The sequence below is a fragment of the Ochlerotatus camptorhynchus genome, unplaced genomic scaffold (assembly GCF_037179485.1).
Source record: "Ochlerotatus camptorhynchus isolate MF236.1 unplaced genomic scaffold, CSIRO-AGI_Acam_v1.1 ptg000055l, whole genome shotgun sequence".
NCBI classification, from domain to species: Eukaryota; Metazoa; Arthropoda; class Insecta; order Diptera; family Culicidae; genus Ochlerotatus; species Ochlerotatus camptorhynchus.
Genome location: NW_027040545.1, coordinates 3,141,847 through 3,161,459, shown reverse-complemented (window position 1 = coordinate 3,161,459; position 19,613 = coordinate 3,141,847). Strand labels below are relative to the sequence as shown.

General features: G+C 39.5%; 2 protein-coding genes across 2 annotated transcripts; one reads left to right on the top strand and one right to left on the bottom strand.

Annotated features, from left to right (window-relative positions):
• The first annotated feature begins 1,293 nt into the window (after window positions 1-1,293).
• Window positions 1,294-7,830, top strand: LOC135717313 (uncharacterized). Its single transcript, XM_065239311.1, has 3 exons — window positions 1,294-1,732; window positions 7,128-7,248; window positions 7,531-7,830. The coding sequence occupies exons 1-3, from the start codon at window positions 1,457-1,459 to the stop codon at window positions 7,809-7,811; spliced, it is 678 nt and encodes a 225-aa protein (XP_065095383.1). The 5' UTR covers window positions 1,294-1,456; the 3' UTR covers window positions 7,812-7,830.
• An 83-nt stretch (window positions 7,831-7,913) lies between these two features.
• Window positions 7,914-8,611, bottom strand: LOC135717312 (multiple coagulation factor deficiency protein 2 homolog). The gene is made up of 3 exons (XM_065239310.1): window positions 8,417-8,611; window positions 8,137-8,360; window positions 7,914-8,080 (listed from the first exon to the last, which is right to left on the bottom strand). Exons 1-3 carry the CDS (start codon window positions 8,566-8,568, stop codon window positions 7,941-7,943), a joined length of 516 nt encoding a protein of 171 aa, XP_065095382.1. The 5' UTR covers window positions 8,569-8,611; the 3' UTR covers window positions 7,914-7,940.
• Window positions 8,612-19,613: the final 11,002 nt, after the last annotated feature.

Here is a 19,613-nt window from a genome sequence, read left to right as displayed (position 1 = left end):
TTAACGTCGGTCTCTGTTCCGCAATCTAGTGCCAATCACCGACGGACATCGATTGTCATCCATTGACGGCAATCGAATGTGCAGGAAGGCAGCTTCCACACCTGCGTAGGATATCGCACCCATTCAACACACATGGGCCGGGACCAACGGCTTTACTTCCCTTCCGAAGGAAGACGTGACCAGAGATTTTTATGCCTCAGAAAAATCCCACCGACCTCGGCTGGGATTGAACCCAGACCCATCGGGGTGTTAGAAAGCAGTCACGCTTACCACTACACCACGGGCGCCGACTTGTGTGCGGATTTTAAAGGGTACACAATTTAGGCTCAGAATCCTGTACCATTTTTGCATTAGTATTATTGTGTGACAAGTAAAATCATACTCTATGTCCGAGGAAGTCGAAAATTTTGTCAACCCGAAAAATTCCTAGACCGGACCGAGGATCTAACCTAGTCGCCTTCTGTTTTATAGCTGCGGCTTCACCGGCTGAGCTAAGGGAGGCCCTTACGTCCCATATAGACAGGAAATTAAGCAACGATGGGACTGATATGCGATTATGATCATAATGAGTCAATCCGTCAATAACATTTCTTATTATCCTTTCCCTCTAACGAGGAGACGCCAGATAAAAGCCTTTCCGTGTACCTTTCGATTACCAAATGCAGCAACCTCTCATCGTTCAGGAACGAAGCATTATATAAGAGAATCAGCAGAAATCACTCTTGTTAGCCAAGTCAAAGTCATTTGTAAAGCAGCAGATCGGTGATCTCTGGTGTGCACCACCGAGTCATCATAAAAATGGCCAAATTTTCCACCTCGATTGGTTCAAATTTGATCCACTCTGTGACAGAATCACATAAGGAAGAAAAACACAACCATCTTCATAACAATGGGAAAATGGCAAATGTACCAATGTGTGCTTTGATGACAGCAATAGGTATGATGCATTGTATGTGCGAATGTCACCGTCGTTGGCGGACCTACTCGTATGCAAGGGGTATGGTCGGGGATCTATTGTGTTCGCGCAGTCATTAGGAAAAAAGGTCTCTTAAGACCACTGCCTACTTGTCGTTAGCCAAGGGCAAAAATGAGTCAGTTTTAGGAAAAAGTGTTCGGAAGAAGAGCACTCCGCTGGGAGTCTCTCTTTTCCTCCTACACGTGCTAGTTCTGTTTTTTTTTTTTGCGTTTGCTGAAGGCATATTTTATTGTTGCGTTTTTGTTTTGTTCAATCATTACTCGGAGGACGATAGGTAGCGCAGGTAGACACATTCCAGTCATACAGGGATACGTACTTAGAGGAAAAGATATTTATATTACTTCGATCGTCACACAGGGCTCAGTTTTGTGCAACCTTTCAGTGATACCAGAAGTGGTGTTGGTCGGAAATTAGGACACGGATATTTTTTGGGGAAGAACGAGTGCGTGTGTTTACGTGCTAAGATCAATACGGGAAAGGATGAAATTCTGGAATATTCCTCTGTTGGCAGTAGGAGCTGTGCTTCTGGCGTTGATCATCAGTGAAATTAACTGCAATGTGCATGAATTCGATGGGAATGATTTGAATTACAATGTGAACAGTAGACAGCCGAGCTCCTCGTCGTCGTCGTCGTCGTCTTCATCGATGGGACGAGGATTTGCGGATACGGCGAAGGACTTGATAATGAGTCCAGCCGGCCAGATGGCAGTTTCGTTTGCGAAGGAAATGATCAGTCGATCCGCCGGAAATAGCCAGGTGAGTGTGGATTGAGCGTTTAGAAAAGTGACCGATTGTACAGCTATCCCCCGAAGAACGCGTTACCCACTGAGTTGCACCCTCCGCTTTTTCTCGGCGGGGTTTCAACTAGTCGGTCTGATTTTTCGCATGTGAGTAGTGCCAATAAACATCTAGTCACTCGCATAAAATCAGAGTGCTTGGTTGAAAACCCACCGAGACAAAGCGGTGGGTAGAACTCAGTGTTCTTTGGGGGAAAGCTGTACACTAGGGGAAATAAATATAAAGACACTTTAAAAGCATGGCTCCTCCAAACAATAAGAATCAGATTAATTCTAAATCATGTGTGTTAGGAAGTCACATTATCATGCTACAATATAAACCTTAGAATGAACCAATTGCATAATATACCCTGGAGGAATAAATGGAAATGTGATTTTCTCCTAGGGAAATAAATTTTAAGCATATGCAATCGGTATCGGTACACAATTATTGCACAATGAGATTTTTTTTTCAAAATAAGGCGTTTATTTCAATATCTCAAAATGCCGCTGGATATGATGGGATATTTATACATAAAAAGTTAGCTTTTTTGACTAGAAATCGTATACCTAGGTGGTAGTGGACGGCACGAATCAATTTTGGGTAGTTTGAGGCAAAAATATGGAATTTTACCCTATTCTTTAGTGTCTGAAATTGTGTTATAGTCGTTTACTAAGTGAAATGTCGATCGATTTCAATCAAACCAGTTTTATTTCACAGCTAAGATTGTCCTTCATAATTGTATGTGTTAAATTGAAATTAATATTGTAAAAAAATTAATTATAAATACTAACCATTTAATGATAAAGGGTATTTGAGGACAAAACCCACTTAAATCCCAACTTTCGGTATTTTTACCAGAATTAAACCTCCTCGGGGTTTTTTTCGTTTAGAAATGATATGATTTATTCAGTTTGCATCTATAAACTCAAAAAAAGTACTATTTTCACATATTGTTATTGTTTTTACTGCTAATGGTTCTGCTGAACTTTAACAATTTTAAGTTCTATTTTCAATTTGACACATACAATTATGAAGGACAATTTTAGCTTTGAAATGAATCTGGTTTTATTAAAAACGATTGACATTTCACTTAGTGATCGACTATAACACAAATAAAGGCACTAAAAATAGAGTAAAATTCCTTATTTATGCCTCAAACTACCCGAAAATTATTCGTGTTATGCAAAACCATCTAGGCATTTGATTTTTAGTCAAAAAAGCTAACTTTTGATGTATAAATATCCCATCATATCCAGCGGCATTTTGAGATATTGAACTAAATTGCTTTTTTTGAAAAAATTCCCATTGTGCATTGGTTGATCATCGATGGTCACATAGGACATACATACATTTAAGTGTTTCCTGGGCAAGTTTTTGCAATTATTATAGGGTTTTTGATCTAATTTCCGTCCTACTAAGCACAACCCGCACTTTACCTCTCTTTTCGAGTTTAAACAAAACATGGAATATTTATGTCAAAGATGACTGTTGAAAACAATGGCGGTGGGCACTGATCTTTCAGCAGAGCAAATAAAATGCACATTTGCAATATTTGCCACATGCTACAAAGCTGTATTATTTATATAATTAAAATACATATCAAAAGACATATCAAAACACAATATATTACAAATTGCTGTACTTACAACTTCGGTGTTTTCTCGCATTAGAACAGCCAACAGAACGATTATCTCTTCCAATGCACCCGTGCCGTCGCTTGCTTTCACTGATCTATTGTGCCTGATCATTAACAGCACGGGCGTGTCGGAGAAAACCCCGAAGAACGACAAACAAACACACAACAATATCACACATTTCTTCAAGGGGTTCGTCATGCGGTTGCAAACGCAACAATGACTTCTAAATTTATTCACCTTTCCATATATACCGTTGGATTTGATAAAGTGCCACAAATCGTTGAGATATTGTTTAAAATCTCAGTATACGAGAAAGGCAAAAAGAATATACTGTTAGCCTCTCGCACTTGACATAGATGGCCCACAGTGACTTACGAAGAGCTACTGATTCCGATCGCAGGCAGCCTTTCGTTGTGTACTGGAGAACAATGTTCAAAGCCACGCGCCGAAAGCACTGCTGCTGCTGTTGATACCGACGACCACACACCACCACACACAGTGATTGGAACTGAATCCGATCAGCGGATGAGGTCAGCCTTGATAGCTAGCTGCTTGCGGGGAGCTTGTGTACTGGAGAAAACCACCACTCACCACCGGATGGAATTCAACTTTGAAATCTGTGTTAAGGAAATCGTTGTTCGCAGGCAATTGGTGATAATTTTAATTATCTTAGCAACAGTTCCTGATTCATGCAATTTTCAATAGTGACATGTTGAAAAATGATAAAGTCTTAAACTTAACAGATGTGTAGAAATATTTCTGATCGATTGGTGATGAAATTATTAAAATTGGTCCAGGGGCAGCTGAGTTATTAACGTTCGAAATCTTTCATAATTTTGTTACATGTTCCATTTCTGGGTTTCACATAGAAATCACAGACGTAGTCCTACGTCAAAAGTTCTTAATATGCACCGTTGCACCTAAATGTGGGCAATTTATTTTAACACTCCGAATACGGTGGTAAAAAACTTCACGCCAACTACGAAGCCTCCGAAAAACGTGTAACGGCAAGTTTGAAATGGCATAACTTAGCCATTTCTTGATTAATTTAAAAAAAAATGTGGTACCTTTAAAATCCCTTGGGTCTGTAGAATATTTGATTGTAAAAAGATTGGCGCAAGATCTGTAATTTAGATTAATGGGCACAAATGTTCACAATTAGTCATGGTTCCTAGATATGGATCCTGGAGACAACGGAACGGTCCTCGAAAAATCCGGATCATCCATAAAAGTGGTCAATTCATGAACCTGATCCTAGAGCTCCGCGGTTTTTTGTAACATTAGGAACTATGATATAAGAATTAATTTGGGACATGGACCCAGATGGCCATCGGACCGTCCAACGAAAGATCCGGAACATCCATAAAAGTGGTAAATCCACGATCCTGATCCTGGAGCTCCACGTTTTTTTTTTAAACATTAGGAACTGTAATGATAGAAATATTTTGGGGTTGTGACATAAACATGAACCTGGATGTCCATGGGACCGTCCAGCGGAAGATCCGGAACATCCGTAAAAGTGGTCAATCCATGAAACTGATCCTAGAGCTCCACAGTTTTTGAAAAACACTAAGAACTGTGATGATAGAAACAATTTGGGGTCGTGACATAAACATGGACCCTGATGGCCATGAGACCGTCCTCAATCCTCGAAACTGATCCTAGAGTTTAACGGTTTTTTCGAAAGCATGTGGAACTGTGATATAAGAAAGAATTTGGGGTCATGACATAAACATGGACCCAAATGGCCATGGGGTCATCCTCTGGTAAGTGCAGAACATCCGTAAAAGAGGTCAATCAATGAAACTGATCCTAGAGCTCCGCAGTTTTATCCAAAAACATTAGAAACTTCAACTGTGATATACCTAAGAATGAATTTGGGGTCGTGACGTGACATAAACATGCACCTAGATAGCCATTAGACCGCCGTGCGGAAGATCAATAGCATCCGTTAAATGGTCACTCAATAAAATTGATCCAAGAGTTCCAGGATTTTTTCGAAAACACGTGGAACTGTGATATTAGAATTAATTTGGGATCTTAACATAAAGATGGACCCGAATGACTATGGGACCGTCCTCCGGAAGATCCGTAAAAGTGATCCATCCATGATACTGATTCTAGAGCTCTGTAGTTTTGTCGAAAACACTTCGAACTGTGATATTTGAAAGAATTTGGAATAGAGACATTAACATAATCCTGGATGGCTATTGGACCGTCCTCCAGAAGATCCGGAACATCCTTAAAAGTGGATCATCCATGAAACTGGGAAAAAACGTGTTTTTTTTTAAACTCTTGGAACTGCGATATAAGATAGAATTTATGGTTGTAACATAAACATGGATCCGGATGGCCATGGAGCTGTCCTCTAAAAGATTCGGAACATCCGTAAATTTGTCAATCTGTGAAACTGATTCTAGAGCTCTGCAGTTCTTTTATAAACACTTGGAACTGTGATATAAGAAACCACTGAACCACTTTTACGGATTTTCCATATCTTCCAGAGGCCAGTCTCATGGCCATCCAGGTCCATGTTTATGTCACGACCACAAATTCAGTCTTATATCACAGTTCCTAATGTTTAAAAAAACGCGGAGCTCTAGGCTCAGTTTCGTGGATTGACCACTTTTACGGATGTTCCTGATTTGCCGGAGGACCGTTCCGGCGTCTCCACGATTCATGTATAGTAACCATGAAAATATTCAAACTAATTATGAACATTTGTGCCTATTAATATAGATTATAAATCTAATTAAGTCAATTGCAAAACCCATAAAAAACACTTTAAAAAAACGTGTAACAATTCTTTTCGCATTTTAGAAAGAAGACGATTCTATTTTTAACGTTTTTCGGAGGCATCGTATTCGGAGTGTTAAAATCACTAGGAACCTTGCGAAAAATCCGAAAATAACATTTATTTCCGACGCGGAAAAAATACTCCCTTTCAACTTCTGTGAAGTCCATGAATTACAGTCCTAAATTCACAACTAAAGTCCGGTAACAACATTTTCTGCACCATTAATTACATTTTGAGTACTTTTAATCACAATAAGTACGGCAAAATAATTGAATTACAACTTTAAAATACTTGCATTTTGTAGTCCGACGCACCGGTCCTGCATGCCCCTCGGAAAAAAACCCCTTGTTTACCTGATATTGGGAACATTATAACGTAATGTGTTAAATAATTCCGAATCAGTGACACTAAGCTAGTAGATGAAAGCAGATTTTAAGCTGATAACATGAATCATTACAGTCCGATGACCGTTTGTTTGAATTTTGATATTGAATGGCATTGAACGTCAGCTTATTAAAATTAAATTAATCCTTGTCGCTTGTGTTTCCGAGAAATATTTTCCTTCATTACTGTTTGCCGTATTGCTTCCTTTGTTAAACATTTGAAAAACATTTTATTTTAATTTCTCAGAAATCCTCATCAGCTTGCCCGTACAAATATTATTGCACAGTTATCCATTTAGAATTTCATCTTACCATGATGAGATTCTCTCCAAGAAATCAATCATTGAAATCTAGTTACTGATAATTACTCGGACTAATCAGGAATCTTTTTGAAATTAATGTTAATCATACTTATCAAAGATCAGTCAACAAAGCTTCCAGTCCTAAAAAAACACCCGTTGAAAACTGCAGGTCAAGCAACTAATCGAAAAACTTCTACGGTTGTTCTTTATCAATTCTTTACATCTAATTTGAACATTTCCCCATAATTTCAGGTTCTGAGTCTGAACCTCACAAACTTGCTCATCCTATTTCTACTGAAAGCGCTCATCTTTGCCGCTGGACTCATTGGAGCGGGCAATTGGGGTGCTTACGGCCGAGGAAGAAGCGAAGGTGGTAAGTTTCAAATCACAGTAGGTTATTTCCTTACTGTACTGACTATGTCATAACAACCACGCGCCACACAACCTAACCTAAACTTGCAAAGCGTAACCAACCAAAACCGCCATTGTGTGTCTTCCTGCCTTCGGAGACAATAGGCAGGGAAATTATCTAGGTAAATTGGGCGACACACATATGTTGGTACACCCTGTGCGGTAACAATAGAAATGATGCAATTCTAGCACCAGCACGAGCATTATTTTATCGCTGTATAATTTTCCCTCGTTTACGCGATAGGATCATTTTTCCAACCTGGTGAATCGGGTCTGATGATTGGCTACCTTGCGGCGGAAGGTTCTGGCCAGGAGGGTTGTATGTTGCAAAGTGCCTGCATGTCCCCGCACACGGCCAACGAGTACGCCCGAGCCGCCAACGCACTGGTCAAGGGAGCGGAAATTTTCGATCCGGAAATCCCGAAGAGCAGCAAATACAACCGGATGCTGATTCAGCTCGATCGAGCCATCATGGAAGGTCTTCAGGGGGCACCATGCGACATGATCTATCCTTGTCACCTGTAAGCACTCGTTCGCAGTAGTGTACTTTTGTGTATAGTGTAACATTCCCGCCAATATTGAAGTTAGCTTTGGCTAAAAGAAAAGTTGTTTTTGTTGAGTGATGACATCCGTTCCTGTTTATTTCAAAGTTATCTAGATCAACGCGGTAGGCGATTCAGTAACATCCATTCTTTTGTTCCAGTCATCAGTGTTGATCGCTTTCATGTATTCCGGGTAAGTTAGTAGGCCGTTCTGGTCCAAATCAGCGTAGGCGATGAAATCATCGATCACATCTAGGAAGCAAATCATAACGGTAAATAATGATTATGAAATGAGGAAACAATGCTACCAATCACGGAATTATCTTCCAATTCATCTTCTCCATCCCGATCCAGTTTGCGTACATGGCCGTCCGAATGGTGCGTCGCTGCGTGCATTATTTCCAGCCCATCTAAATGGTCGTTATTGTCGGAATCGTGCAACTTGAAAAAGTAGAAATTCTTTTCCTCGTCGGACATGTTTGCCAACTCTTGCTCACCGAACGAAAATTCCTTCATGTCCTGTTGGATGTGTCTGGAAAAGGTTTGTCATTATTTTCAAGAAATCACAACACATCATCGCAGACTCACTCATCTTGGGCATGGAGATGCTCATCCAGATGCTTCTTGCTTCTGGGGGAGAAATCTCCTCTTGGATGATGTGGTCCTTTGGCAACTGCAGAGTCAAACCGACTTACGACGACTAGTGTGTTCAGAATAACGAATACCAGCTGTGTCATCATGGTGGAAAAGTTTTACCAAAACAAACTGAACGAATCCAAACTACAGTAACAGTGAAGTCGAGGCACGAAAGGGATGCGAATTAAATTGATAGCAGCAATTTCAAGACCAAGGATTGATGTTCGTCCTGACAGATGGCGCGCATGCGCATCAAGTGGACGCAATTTCTCGGTCCCATAATCGCACATCAGTCCCATCTTTGCATAATTTTCTATCCATATGGGACTGTTATGCGATTATGGGTAGTAGGGTAGAGAACTACTTCGGCATAAGTGCGTATTTCCGTCACATCGAGCAGATACATCAAATATATCAATGATTTCGACGTGAACGAATCAATCATACGTTTGGCACGATAGCTTAGTTCAAAAGCTACTACAACATCTACACACTTAGATTTTTTTTTTTGCCGAGATGGGCACCACCGAGCAGCTCGGCATTTTATTTTGCTGGAAATTCAGCAAAAAATATGTTTGTTAGCTGAGATCTCGGCAAAATTCCCGTTTGTTAGCTGAATGTCGGCAAGTTTTTCACTGAGATCCAGCAAAATAAAATGCCGAGCTGCTCGGTGGTGCCCATCTCGGTGAAAAAATCTAAGTGTGTATAAGAACGCATAATTTTAATGTTAACATTCATCATTATTCTCAAAGACAAAAGCTGCGCTTATAAAGAATTTAATTTTATGTGCCTTTGTGACTAAAGGACGAACACGAAATTATTGCAACGCATTTAATTTGCTCTCAGATTTCACGTATTTATCAGATAAAAACCAAATTTGTAGGGTGGTTCTATACATGTGTTTAGTTCAGTATACATATGGATCAATTTTTTGGGGTTGTTTGGTCGAAATATGTCTGTTATGACAATGCACTGTTAGAACTAATTTTAAATTTGCTTTAGACTAAATTTGAAAAGAAAATTCTACGTCACTTGAACTCAAACATGTAGAGTATAAACAAACTAAATGAAAATGAGGGTTGTTTGGTAAAATACACGACAGTTTTGCCTCACGCCATCTTGTACAGTACAGTACGCATAGCTTGATAGTGCTGTTAATGTTCATATCATTCGAATGAAGCTGAACCAATACAATCATTCAATCAATTCTGTGAAAACGAATTCTCACATGACCATAATTTGAAGAGCCCCTTTCTCATTCGAAGCTCATCGTCACTGTCAATTGAGTCACTCACTACCATTTGATATACGACAGTCAACGACGAGTCAATTTTGGGTTTGTGTCGGGCTAATGTCGGGTCAACATCGGGTTGGGGTTTGGTAGGAGTCAGCTTGGTGTCGGGTTGGGTTAGATTTTTTGCCGGAATGTCGACTAGAGCTCCGTTTATGTGTAGCATACACTAAATTGAATGATATCAAGTCACTTGATATCATTCAATTTAGTATATGCTACACATAAACGGAGTCTTAGTCGACATTCCGACTAGCGAGGAAACGTGAAATGACCAATCTGAACAAGGAGATTGCTTCCAGAATAGTCTCACTCCAGAACGAAAGTTTCGGGCGGCTTGTTCAGAATCTGGACGACCGCTCCAGACCATTCTGGAAAGTTGCCAAGGTCTTAAAGACGCACCCCAAACCCATTTCACCCCTCAAAGATGAAAATGATGACGATCGGCTTATAATCACCCCTCAGGAGAAAGCAAATGAAATTGATAAAAAATGAGAAAAGGCACCGGATACGACTATACAAGCCAGTGCTGTAAATTCTCAAAATCAATTGAACATTTTTGATGAAAATTAGAAAAGCAGCTATCAGCTAACAAAGAGGACCTTCTTCGAATTGGTGATATCAGTTGCTTAGTCATTTGACGAAGGCATGGATCATTCTCATTTAAGAAACACTTGAATCAACATTCATTATACATTTTATTAACCTCTTTTGTATCGTGAATAGAGGAGAAAGGGAGAAACCGAGGCATTCATGCTGGTAGCCATTTTGAAGCTTCATACTAAGGACTGTTCATTATAAATGTAGACACCTGTTTTTCATAAGAAAATATTTATTTTCGAACAAATTCATAAGTTTACTTTATATAAATGAAAATCAACATACATATGACCGATTTCACGTGAGTCTGAATGTTTACTTCTCATTTCTGCAGAACGCTCGGACTTTTCTCTTGATACCGCCCATTAGATTCTGCAAAACTTTCTTCTTAACTTTCCGTTGGGCTGCTGACCAAATTTTCTTAAAGCAGTCAACAGAGCCGTTTAATTATTGCCCAGTATCTTACGATAGGACGCAGTTCAGGGTAGTTTGGGAGATTTTGGAATTTTTCGACAAAATCGCCTTTTTTCTTCTTGAGCACCTCCAACGTAGCATAAGCATAGTGAGCAGATGCCAGATCCTGCCAAAACAATGAAGGATCAGTATGCTTTCGGTAGATGAGTAGAAGCTGTTTTTGATGCATTCTTTTCTGTAATTTTCACCATTGATTGTGCCCGTTGTGAAATACGATGAACTATTCAAGCTACAGGAGCAAATGGCTTGCCACACCAAAACCTTTTTTCTAAATTTTTCTGTTCGGATGTATCGCACATCATCAGGCACATATTTTCTGGTATCCGGTTCGGCTTTTGAAGGAGAACGTCGTACAAGTTTCGTGACCGTATTTTCGAAGAAGCTTTCTGTGCATCCGTCATTTTGGGTGCTTTATGCTTCGTGTAGTTTCTGATATTGTTACGTTTTTTGATATTCTGCACAGTTCCGACGGTTTATGCGATTTCAAAAGGCGTACTGCTGCCAACTCCTTTTTCTGCTCCAATGCCTTCTTTTTGCGCCCAGATTTCGGTAAATCTTCAAGAGAACACGTTTCTCCAAGCTTCTTAACAATCTTGAACACTGTAGATTTACTGTGCAGTAATGCTTTTTGCCAATTCTGGAAACGACAACTTTTCGAAAAACCATTTGTGCAGAAATAATCTGCGAGTTAATAAGCTGATCCGACCCATCGCTCGAAATTTCTCACTTATTCCCAATTTTTCGTTACGTTTTAACCCTAAGCCATTGATAAACAGGTGTCCACTTTCAATAATGAACAGTCCTTAGTGCTACAAAATTGTGGAAGAATTAGTCGTCCGACTCATCACAGTTTGGAGAATGGATGGTAAAGGCTCAAACGCAATGTGGGCGGAAGCGGAACGGAAACGGAAAGTTTGACAGTTGTCAAAAATGGCATTAAGATGCCTAACCGAAGTCGATTTGGTTCTAACTAGTTTTCAATCCGACAAATAGGCTTACTCCGATCGGACTTTTCCGCTACTGCTGCCATTTCGCTTGCGTTTGGTACGATACTTCAGTTAATAAGCTACGGAACGAAGTCAATGAGAACGCGTGATATGAAGGTTTGCACCCATTATTCCCAAAAAACTACAAGGGACAGCCCTATGGGGTTGTACGCAATGGTGACGTAGGACTACGTGGTCTTATATCATAAATGTTATTTGTTAACTGCAGCAGGAGATTTTGTTTTGTATATGCATTGTTTATACTCTTCCTGGAAAGAACCTTTTGATATGCATTTTAGTGGGACAGGTTCAGAAGTTTAACTCTTTTGGAAAATCTTGGTGGTCCTGAAAAGGGCCGATGTTAGTACAGGCTTAAAGCCTTTGGAAGATGATGATGACGTGTAGGCAGCTGGATCAGCAAATCGGACAGTCCCATATTTTTCAGTTCAATGATTGAGCACTGGCAAGAGTCTGCTGTTGAACAGGGGTTGAACTGGTGTCTGCGACAGGTTGAAAGGCCGTAGAATATCAGCTAAAGCTCCTTCCCCTTTTTAGTTTTTCTCACTAAACTCCTCCTCTCAACAAGTTGGTAAATCTTAGCCTTAGCATGACGCGCTTGGCATAGATGGCCCACAGCGACTCACGAAGAGCTACTGATTCTGATCAATAGCGGTGCGGCTTCTTCCTCCTTCTATGGATGCTCATGTGGGCTGCAGTTCGCTGCTTGCAGGTAGCCTTTCGTTGTGTACTGGAGAACACTACCACTCACACCGCGGTGATTGAATAAACACCGTTTGGTGAGACCGGATGAAATTCAATTTTGAAATCTGTGTTCGGGAAATCGCTTTTCGCAGGTAATAGGTGATAATTTTAATTATCATAGCAACAGTTGTACAGTCGTGCAATTTTCAATAGTTACATTTTGAAAAATGATATTGTCTAAGATTTAATAGTTGCGTAGGAATATGTCTGATCGATTGGTGATAAATTATTGAAATTGGTTCAGGGGCAGCTGAGTTATTAACGTTCAAAATCTTTCATAATTTTGTTACATGTTCCATTTTCGGTTTTCACAAAGTGTACCTCCATATAGAAATCACAGAAGTAGTCCTACGTCAAAACAAAAGAAGTGCTCCGACCGAATCAATTTTTATCTTCATCCGATAGGCCGAAGTGAATTCATTGGCGTTTCAATGCGTTAGGCCGAGTTTCGAGTCCGTAGGCCGAGTTTGGCGTCAAAAAGCAGTGTTAGACTTTTGACAATATCTCAAGGATTGGTTTCTCTTTATAAAATCTAACGGTTCATACGAAAAGGTAAATAATTTTGGTAATCAGTAATAATATCATGCCGTTTGGTGCTAAACTGCGCTAGATTAAGAAAGACTAAGTGCGGGTTGTGCTTAATAGGCCGGAAATGGGGTGGTTGCTACACGCGGAGCACCAGGGAAAAATTAAATGATTTTGTTCTAGTGCTCCGGGAGAACCCGGAACGTGTCCGGGTGTGGTCTATATTATCCTGGATTCTCAATATAACTACCAATGGTCTTATCTTTGAATTCTAATGTGATTTAATGCTTAGATTCGTCAAACATCTCGAATACGGTATAATTTAACTAAAGCGCCTGAGTGTAGGTCTTACCTTTTCATCAGAGATGTTTACTTTTCAAAAGTTATAGACTGTAAGTCTAGTAATTAATAGATTTGGAAATTATTGAGAAGATACTGTGAAACAATTACTATTAACTTATTAAAACTCATTCATCATCGTTACTACAATAACACTCGCTTGGATCTTCCTGAAGATGTATATATATATACAGTAATGAGCCGATTTTTTCAGCCCCTCCACGCATCAGACTTTCAATTTTCACATAACCGTAACTCCAAATTTTCCTCATTCATCAATATGGATGTTTAACCGATTCGATCCCACGGGGTTATATGTGACCCCTACGAGATAAGAAATTGTATTAACCACATATGTTCCATTCTTCTGATTGTCCCGAAGTTCAGATTGTGACTTTGTATGGACTCAAGTAGGTATTAAACGATGTCTCGACTAAATGTTTGAACCCAAATTCATGATGGAATCCCATATTATCATGCGGGATATATACATAGTTGTAATGACAAAATATTTTGAAGTGTACAAGTTATCGTGATGATTGTGTGTGTATGTGTGTACAATCAAACCCCCACTGTCCGGCAGTGTTATTATGGAAGAAAACTGCTTTTTATTACCCTTAAATTAAAGCAGGTTTAGTCCGGGAGTTAGAAGGTGTTAGCTCTATTGCAGCTCCAGTGACCCATTTCAGAATTCCTGGTAATTCACGACCACTCCGAGGTCACTTTTACTTACTTTTGCTTATTTTTCTCTCGCATGCCCGTCGTCGTCGAACGGCAAAAAAAAGGGAACTCGGTGAACAATTTTGTGATACGGAATTTTCACTGAACATAAACCGCGAATTTAAGAATTTCACCACTACCAACTGCGAAACACGTTCAGAAGCACTTTTGGTACACTTTCGATCAATTTCTTTCGAAAACACAAAAAAAAAGTTGCAAGCGAGCCAACATCAACACCGATTGTGCCAAACTCTTTCACGCACCTTGCAGCGCGTAAATAAACTGCAATTAAAAATTATCACTCGCAATGCCACTAATTTCTGGTCCGGGAGAAAATCAAATAACGCAGATTGCGACATCTCTTCTGATGCTTGCAAACATGTTGAATCACGTTTTCTTTCTCTATTCTAAAACTTCCCGGAAAGCGAGAAAACTACCAATCACACACGCATAAACGTCCGGGAGGCAGAGCGCCAGCGCTAATCCGGCAAATGCAGCCGAAAACTATGGACGCGAACGCACGCACAAAACAGAGAACAAACTTAAAACACAACCGTATCCAAAGGCGTTCGAAACTGCACTCTCACTGGATCCTCATCTATCACTGTCTGAATAATATGTTACATCCTACCTTGTCATGTTTCAAAATTTTATTTATTAAATAAAGGCTTCAACTTCCCGGATGGCGGCTCGCTTGATTCACTCCATCTTGATGACCTTCGTGTACAAGCTTTCGTGATGATTGGGACTTTATGTTCTTCAGGCTCAACAAAGTCTTTTAAGATGTCAATAATTATTATACAAATGCATGCAACTTCGTGAGACCTCATGACATCAAGTGAGATATTAACACAATATGTTGCATTCTCCAAATTGTCTTGAAGTTTACATCGTGATGTTTTACAGATACAATGAGCTTTTATACGATGTCTTCTCTAAATTAGTGAACCCAAAAAGCTTCATGGGGGCTCATATAATCATGCGGGATATGTAGTTGTAATGACTAAATATTTTAGAATCCCAACACAGTCTTGTATGATGTCCAGATTTATACGAATCCATGAACTTTTCTGGGATCACATCACATCATGTGAGATATGAAGTTGTACTATAAAAAATATGTCCATTCTCCAAATTGATCTAAAAATAGCGACAAAGGTGTGGGAATAAGTCAAATCTAACGAAACGGAATCCTAAGAAAACCCTAAAAAACATTTGTTTCCCGTACAACAAGCTCACCAATCCACGAATCTCGAACAAAAAATCATGATCCTCTCAAACCACCATCAACGGGTTGTCGGAAACGCAAAACAAGATGTATATTTTATGCGGGATACATTAGCCAATTTACCGGAAACCGTTTTACGGACAGTTACTAAAACGTTTTCCAGGATCACAGCGGTGGCGGCAGCAGCAGCAACTGAACGTAAAAAAAAGTAAACGATCTTAATTAAAAAAACATGATTCCTTTTATCTGCGAGAGCATAAAAAGCTTAATGTACGTGCGCTCACCCCCACACTCCAACGCCGGCGCCTACTTTGTCTCCCCTTGACAACGCACCGTCGACGTCGTCGTTTCATCACAGCCTCCTACATCACGGTTTTGTTGTTTGATATATACCTAGGTACCTGCCCGCCAGCTTTCACTTGGTAAAATGCACGCGTTCTTGCTTTGCTCCTTCATTCGGGTTTTCGCCTGTTATGGACGGTGAAAAGCTATGGCGCATATTGGTTGTTGTTACTTTTCCCTCCCTGATGCCTGAATACGAAACGAAATTCTTCGTACGACCACCCCCTCCCAGACACTCCTACTGCTGCGCTTCCCTTCCATATAGGTTATATTTTTCATAAAAGCATTTAAATGTATTTCCAATAAATATAAAGGCAAAAACGTTTTTCTCATTTTGGATAAACACTAATAAAAGCTGATACGTTCCAAACATGAAAAACAAGCAGCCTGTGCCACCCATCCCTCTCTGACTCTCATCCTATTTTTCTGGCGCCCGGTTCATATGAAGCGGCATCACATATTGGGGATGCTGATGCCTTCTACGGTGAGCAGTAATGATGCCTATGGCATATCGCATACGTCAAGGGGTTTGGCATCCCCAGCCGGGTTCATTTCGAGCATTCGGGCTGAGGCAAAACCGTTCAGCCATCGGTTAAACGATGCTTTATTGAGCTGCGATGCTCCAAACTGATGGGAAGTTGTATAGCTATAGGTATAGGTACTGTATCGTACTCGTACTCGTTTGGGGTGACCAATGCTTACGATGTTTTCCACGATGATGATGCTGGTGATGGGTTGTGTAGGTGGTTGGTGGTCCTTGGAAAATATTGGAAACGATCCTTCCGAAATAGAAAATGTTCTGCTACTACCCCTGCCCCTGCTGTCAGCCATCAACTACCACGGAGAGATGTACACAGTGAAAATTGTTTGTGATGAATGACGTTAGGGGCAGATAATTTAGAAAATTAACGTTTTATTCAGTACAAACGTGCATTTAAAACTGAACATACTCGGTACTGCAGTGCAGAGAATTGTCATTGTCGTGATATTTACAGAATAATTTTTGACATTGTCAATGGAAGAATTGAGTTTTTCATTTTTTATTCTACTACTATTGTATAACTTTCACTTTCACTAATTCACTTTCACTAATTCACTTCCACTATTTAACTTTCACTAATTCACTTTCATTAATTCACTTTCACTAATTCACTTTCACTAATTCACTTTCACTAACCCACTTTCTCTATTTACTTTTACTGTCACTTTATAGATACGAATTTCACATTAAACTATATATTTCGTTTACTACTTGTAAACTTCTTCAGTGTCTAGTCATAGACTTCTATGACTAGACACTGAAGAAGTTTGTAAGTAGTTAAAATAGTAGTAGGATTAAAAGGAAAAACAACTTAAAAGGTATAAAACAGATTGCAGACAAATTTTGTCAAAAAAAAAATAAGTTTTTTCATCATCAAAGTGAACTACACCTTTGATGATGAAAAAACTACACATGTTTGACACTGATAATAGACATGATTTCCCTTGAAGATGATCTTTAGCTTGAGTGAGTGACGAAAGTTGTTTTGTCCATATCGCCCAAGTCCAATAACAATGTATTTCGATATATTTCAAATATTTTGATATATTCCAGCCAAGATGATATTATCACAACAACCTAAATACTTCAAGTATATGTATTATAATTTAAATTACCTAACTTGTCAACCACAGTTTTACTTTACCATCTCTAGATTATTCAGCTTTTTAAAATACAGTTGCCTCTCAACGCTTGTGGACGCCTTGGATGTTGTCTTTCTGGAATTGATAACAGATTCGTGGAAAGCTCTCGGATGGTACCATGGGCACATGACGTTGACTTTAATGATGACAACCGAACTAACATTTTCGGTGACACTACAACCACAACTTCGTGATGATCGTGAAAAACTATGTCATATCATGAATAAAACAAACACATTTCCGAAGGGATTCAAAGCAAGTCACCTATTGTTGGGCTACAACGACATGAACACCTCAAATCACGCATCAATTAAAATACAGAACTACACTACGAACTAAGTTTTAATCGGTTCAAGCAGTATTTGCAAAAATAATTGTATTTAAGCATGATGACACCGTCGATTGATAATACAAAATACATAATTACATCAACTTTTGCGAAAAGTGTCCTGCTCCTGCTGGATAGATTAACCACACAAAGCGCAAATGGTTCATTTTTTTTGTCAGTGTAGCATCGAACCCATCCCATCATACTCTTATAACACACGACGTAGTAAGCTGGGGATGGACTCCAATGCCTGGTACAATGACGCTAGGTATCAAGCTCGAAACTCCATCCCGCTCCGCAGCTGGTTTGAACAAAAACTATATTCGTTGCTAATAGCTACGCTAGAGGTAACGCTTTTCACTTTTCCTGACTGACGGTCTTCGCTCGAAACGCTAAGCTGAATGCGTGGAAAAAGTTTTCCCGGCTCGGAGAAGTGATTAAACTTCAAAACATCAGCAAATTGATAGATTAAAACAAGATGAAACAGCTTCCACACACAATCTGGAAGACAATTAGCTCCAAAATGATTCCGATGCGGTGCTTGCATGCTAATGGAAATGAACCTTACTGATGGGATCATGGTATTATGTACTATGGTAAAGTTTTTAGTAGTAACTATACCAAAACCACGTGAGCATTCAGGAGATTTGCCAGCTGCCGATATTCGATAGAGGACAAACTTGGTCGTAGCTTTGAAATGAGATATCGCACACACACAGACATACATGCATGCATCACATACTCACACCGTTCGCTGACTATTATCAAAGTTTTTCCCCAGGTTCCTTTGATGTGTCGCTCGAAGGTTGAGCTATTTTTTTTTCTTCGTCATCGTCGTCGGCGTCGCCTGCTGCCGTTTCTGCAAATAAAACTTTTGATGGTTTTGTTTTATGTTTGGTAATTGATTCAACTTTTTTTTTCAACTTCACTTTTACCCCACCCCCTTTTAGATTTTTTTTTGTCCATTTTCCGATGGATGTGGGTAGCTCATCGTTGTCGGTTTCATAGATTAACTTCTTTCTTTTTTATTTTCCCTACTCTCGCTATGTATGTATCCTGATCCGAAATTAGATTTGGTTTAGTACATTAAGCTAAAACTGAAACCGTTACTTTGCTTCTAATGCAATGTTGCTTTTTCATCACAACTCGGCAGTCGTAGATTAAAGGACTCATACGGTGGGAACAGAAAGAGAAAAAAAACCATAAAAAGCGAGCACACATTTTTATTCCAGATAATTACATGGTACGGAAGTGGAGGTTTGTCCTTGCTATAGAATAGAATGAAATCACTGACGCACGTGCAGGCAGCACTTCAACGCCTATCATTTTAATAGAAAGCTTATTTTCGCTGCAGGATCTGCCTCGTTTCATGCTACAGTAGCGCATTCCGCCAATTAATAAAAATTAGAACACAATGGTTTGCCTAACTGACATGTGGTGTGCGAAAAACGAAGGGTAAATATTGTGACAAGAAGTCAAATGGTTGGCACGTGAGCTCGGGGCTTAGATATTTACGCCTACTGAGTATGTCAATTATTAGTTATTCAGCGCGGACCGAAAAATGCTAGCTAAAACGGGATTATCACAGCAAAGCAATTGGAAATGACAATTCATAACTCATATTCAACTACTTATTCTAAATGTCTAACTTACTGGCATCTTTATGGGGACCTTAACCAGAATATCATATTTGCTGCAACAAATCGATGATCCAAATATCAGAATTTTAAAAATTATTTTTTTCTCGAGCATTTTGCATTTGCATGAAATTATGACTAATTGTTTATTTTCTTTTTAAATGACGTGTTTAACATTTTTCAATAAATTGTAGCACAAAATAGTCACTTCTGATCAAAATGACGTCTGAGACA

Coding starts and splice junctions, on each gene's coding strand:
- LOC135717313 (XM_065239311.1), top strand. CDS start 1,457: ATGAAATTCTGGAATATTCCTCTGTTGGCAGTAGGAGCTGTGCTTCTG. Junction 1,733..7,127: donor GATCCGCCGGAAATAGCCAG/GTGAGTGTGGAT, acceptor CCATAATTTCAG/GTTCTGAGTCTGAACCTCAC. Junction 7,249..7,530: donor CCGAGGAAGAAGCGAAGGTG/GTAAGTTTCAAA, acceptor TTTACGCGATAG/GATCATTTTTCCAACCTGGT.
- LOC135717312 (XM_065239310.1), bottom strand. CDS start 8,568: ATGATGACACAGCTGGTATTCGTTATTCTGAACACACTAGTCGTCGTA. Junction 8,361..8,416: donor CATCTCCATGCCCAAGATGA/GTGAGTCTGCGA, acceptor AACCTTTTCCAG/ACACATCCAACAGGACATGA. Junction 8,081..8,136: donor GGAAGATAATTCCGTGATTG/GTAGCATTGTTT, acceptor TTTGCTTCCTAG/ATGTGATCGATGATTTCATC.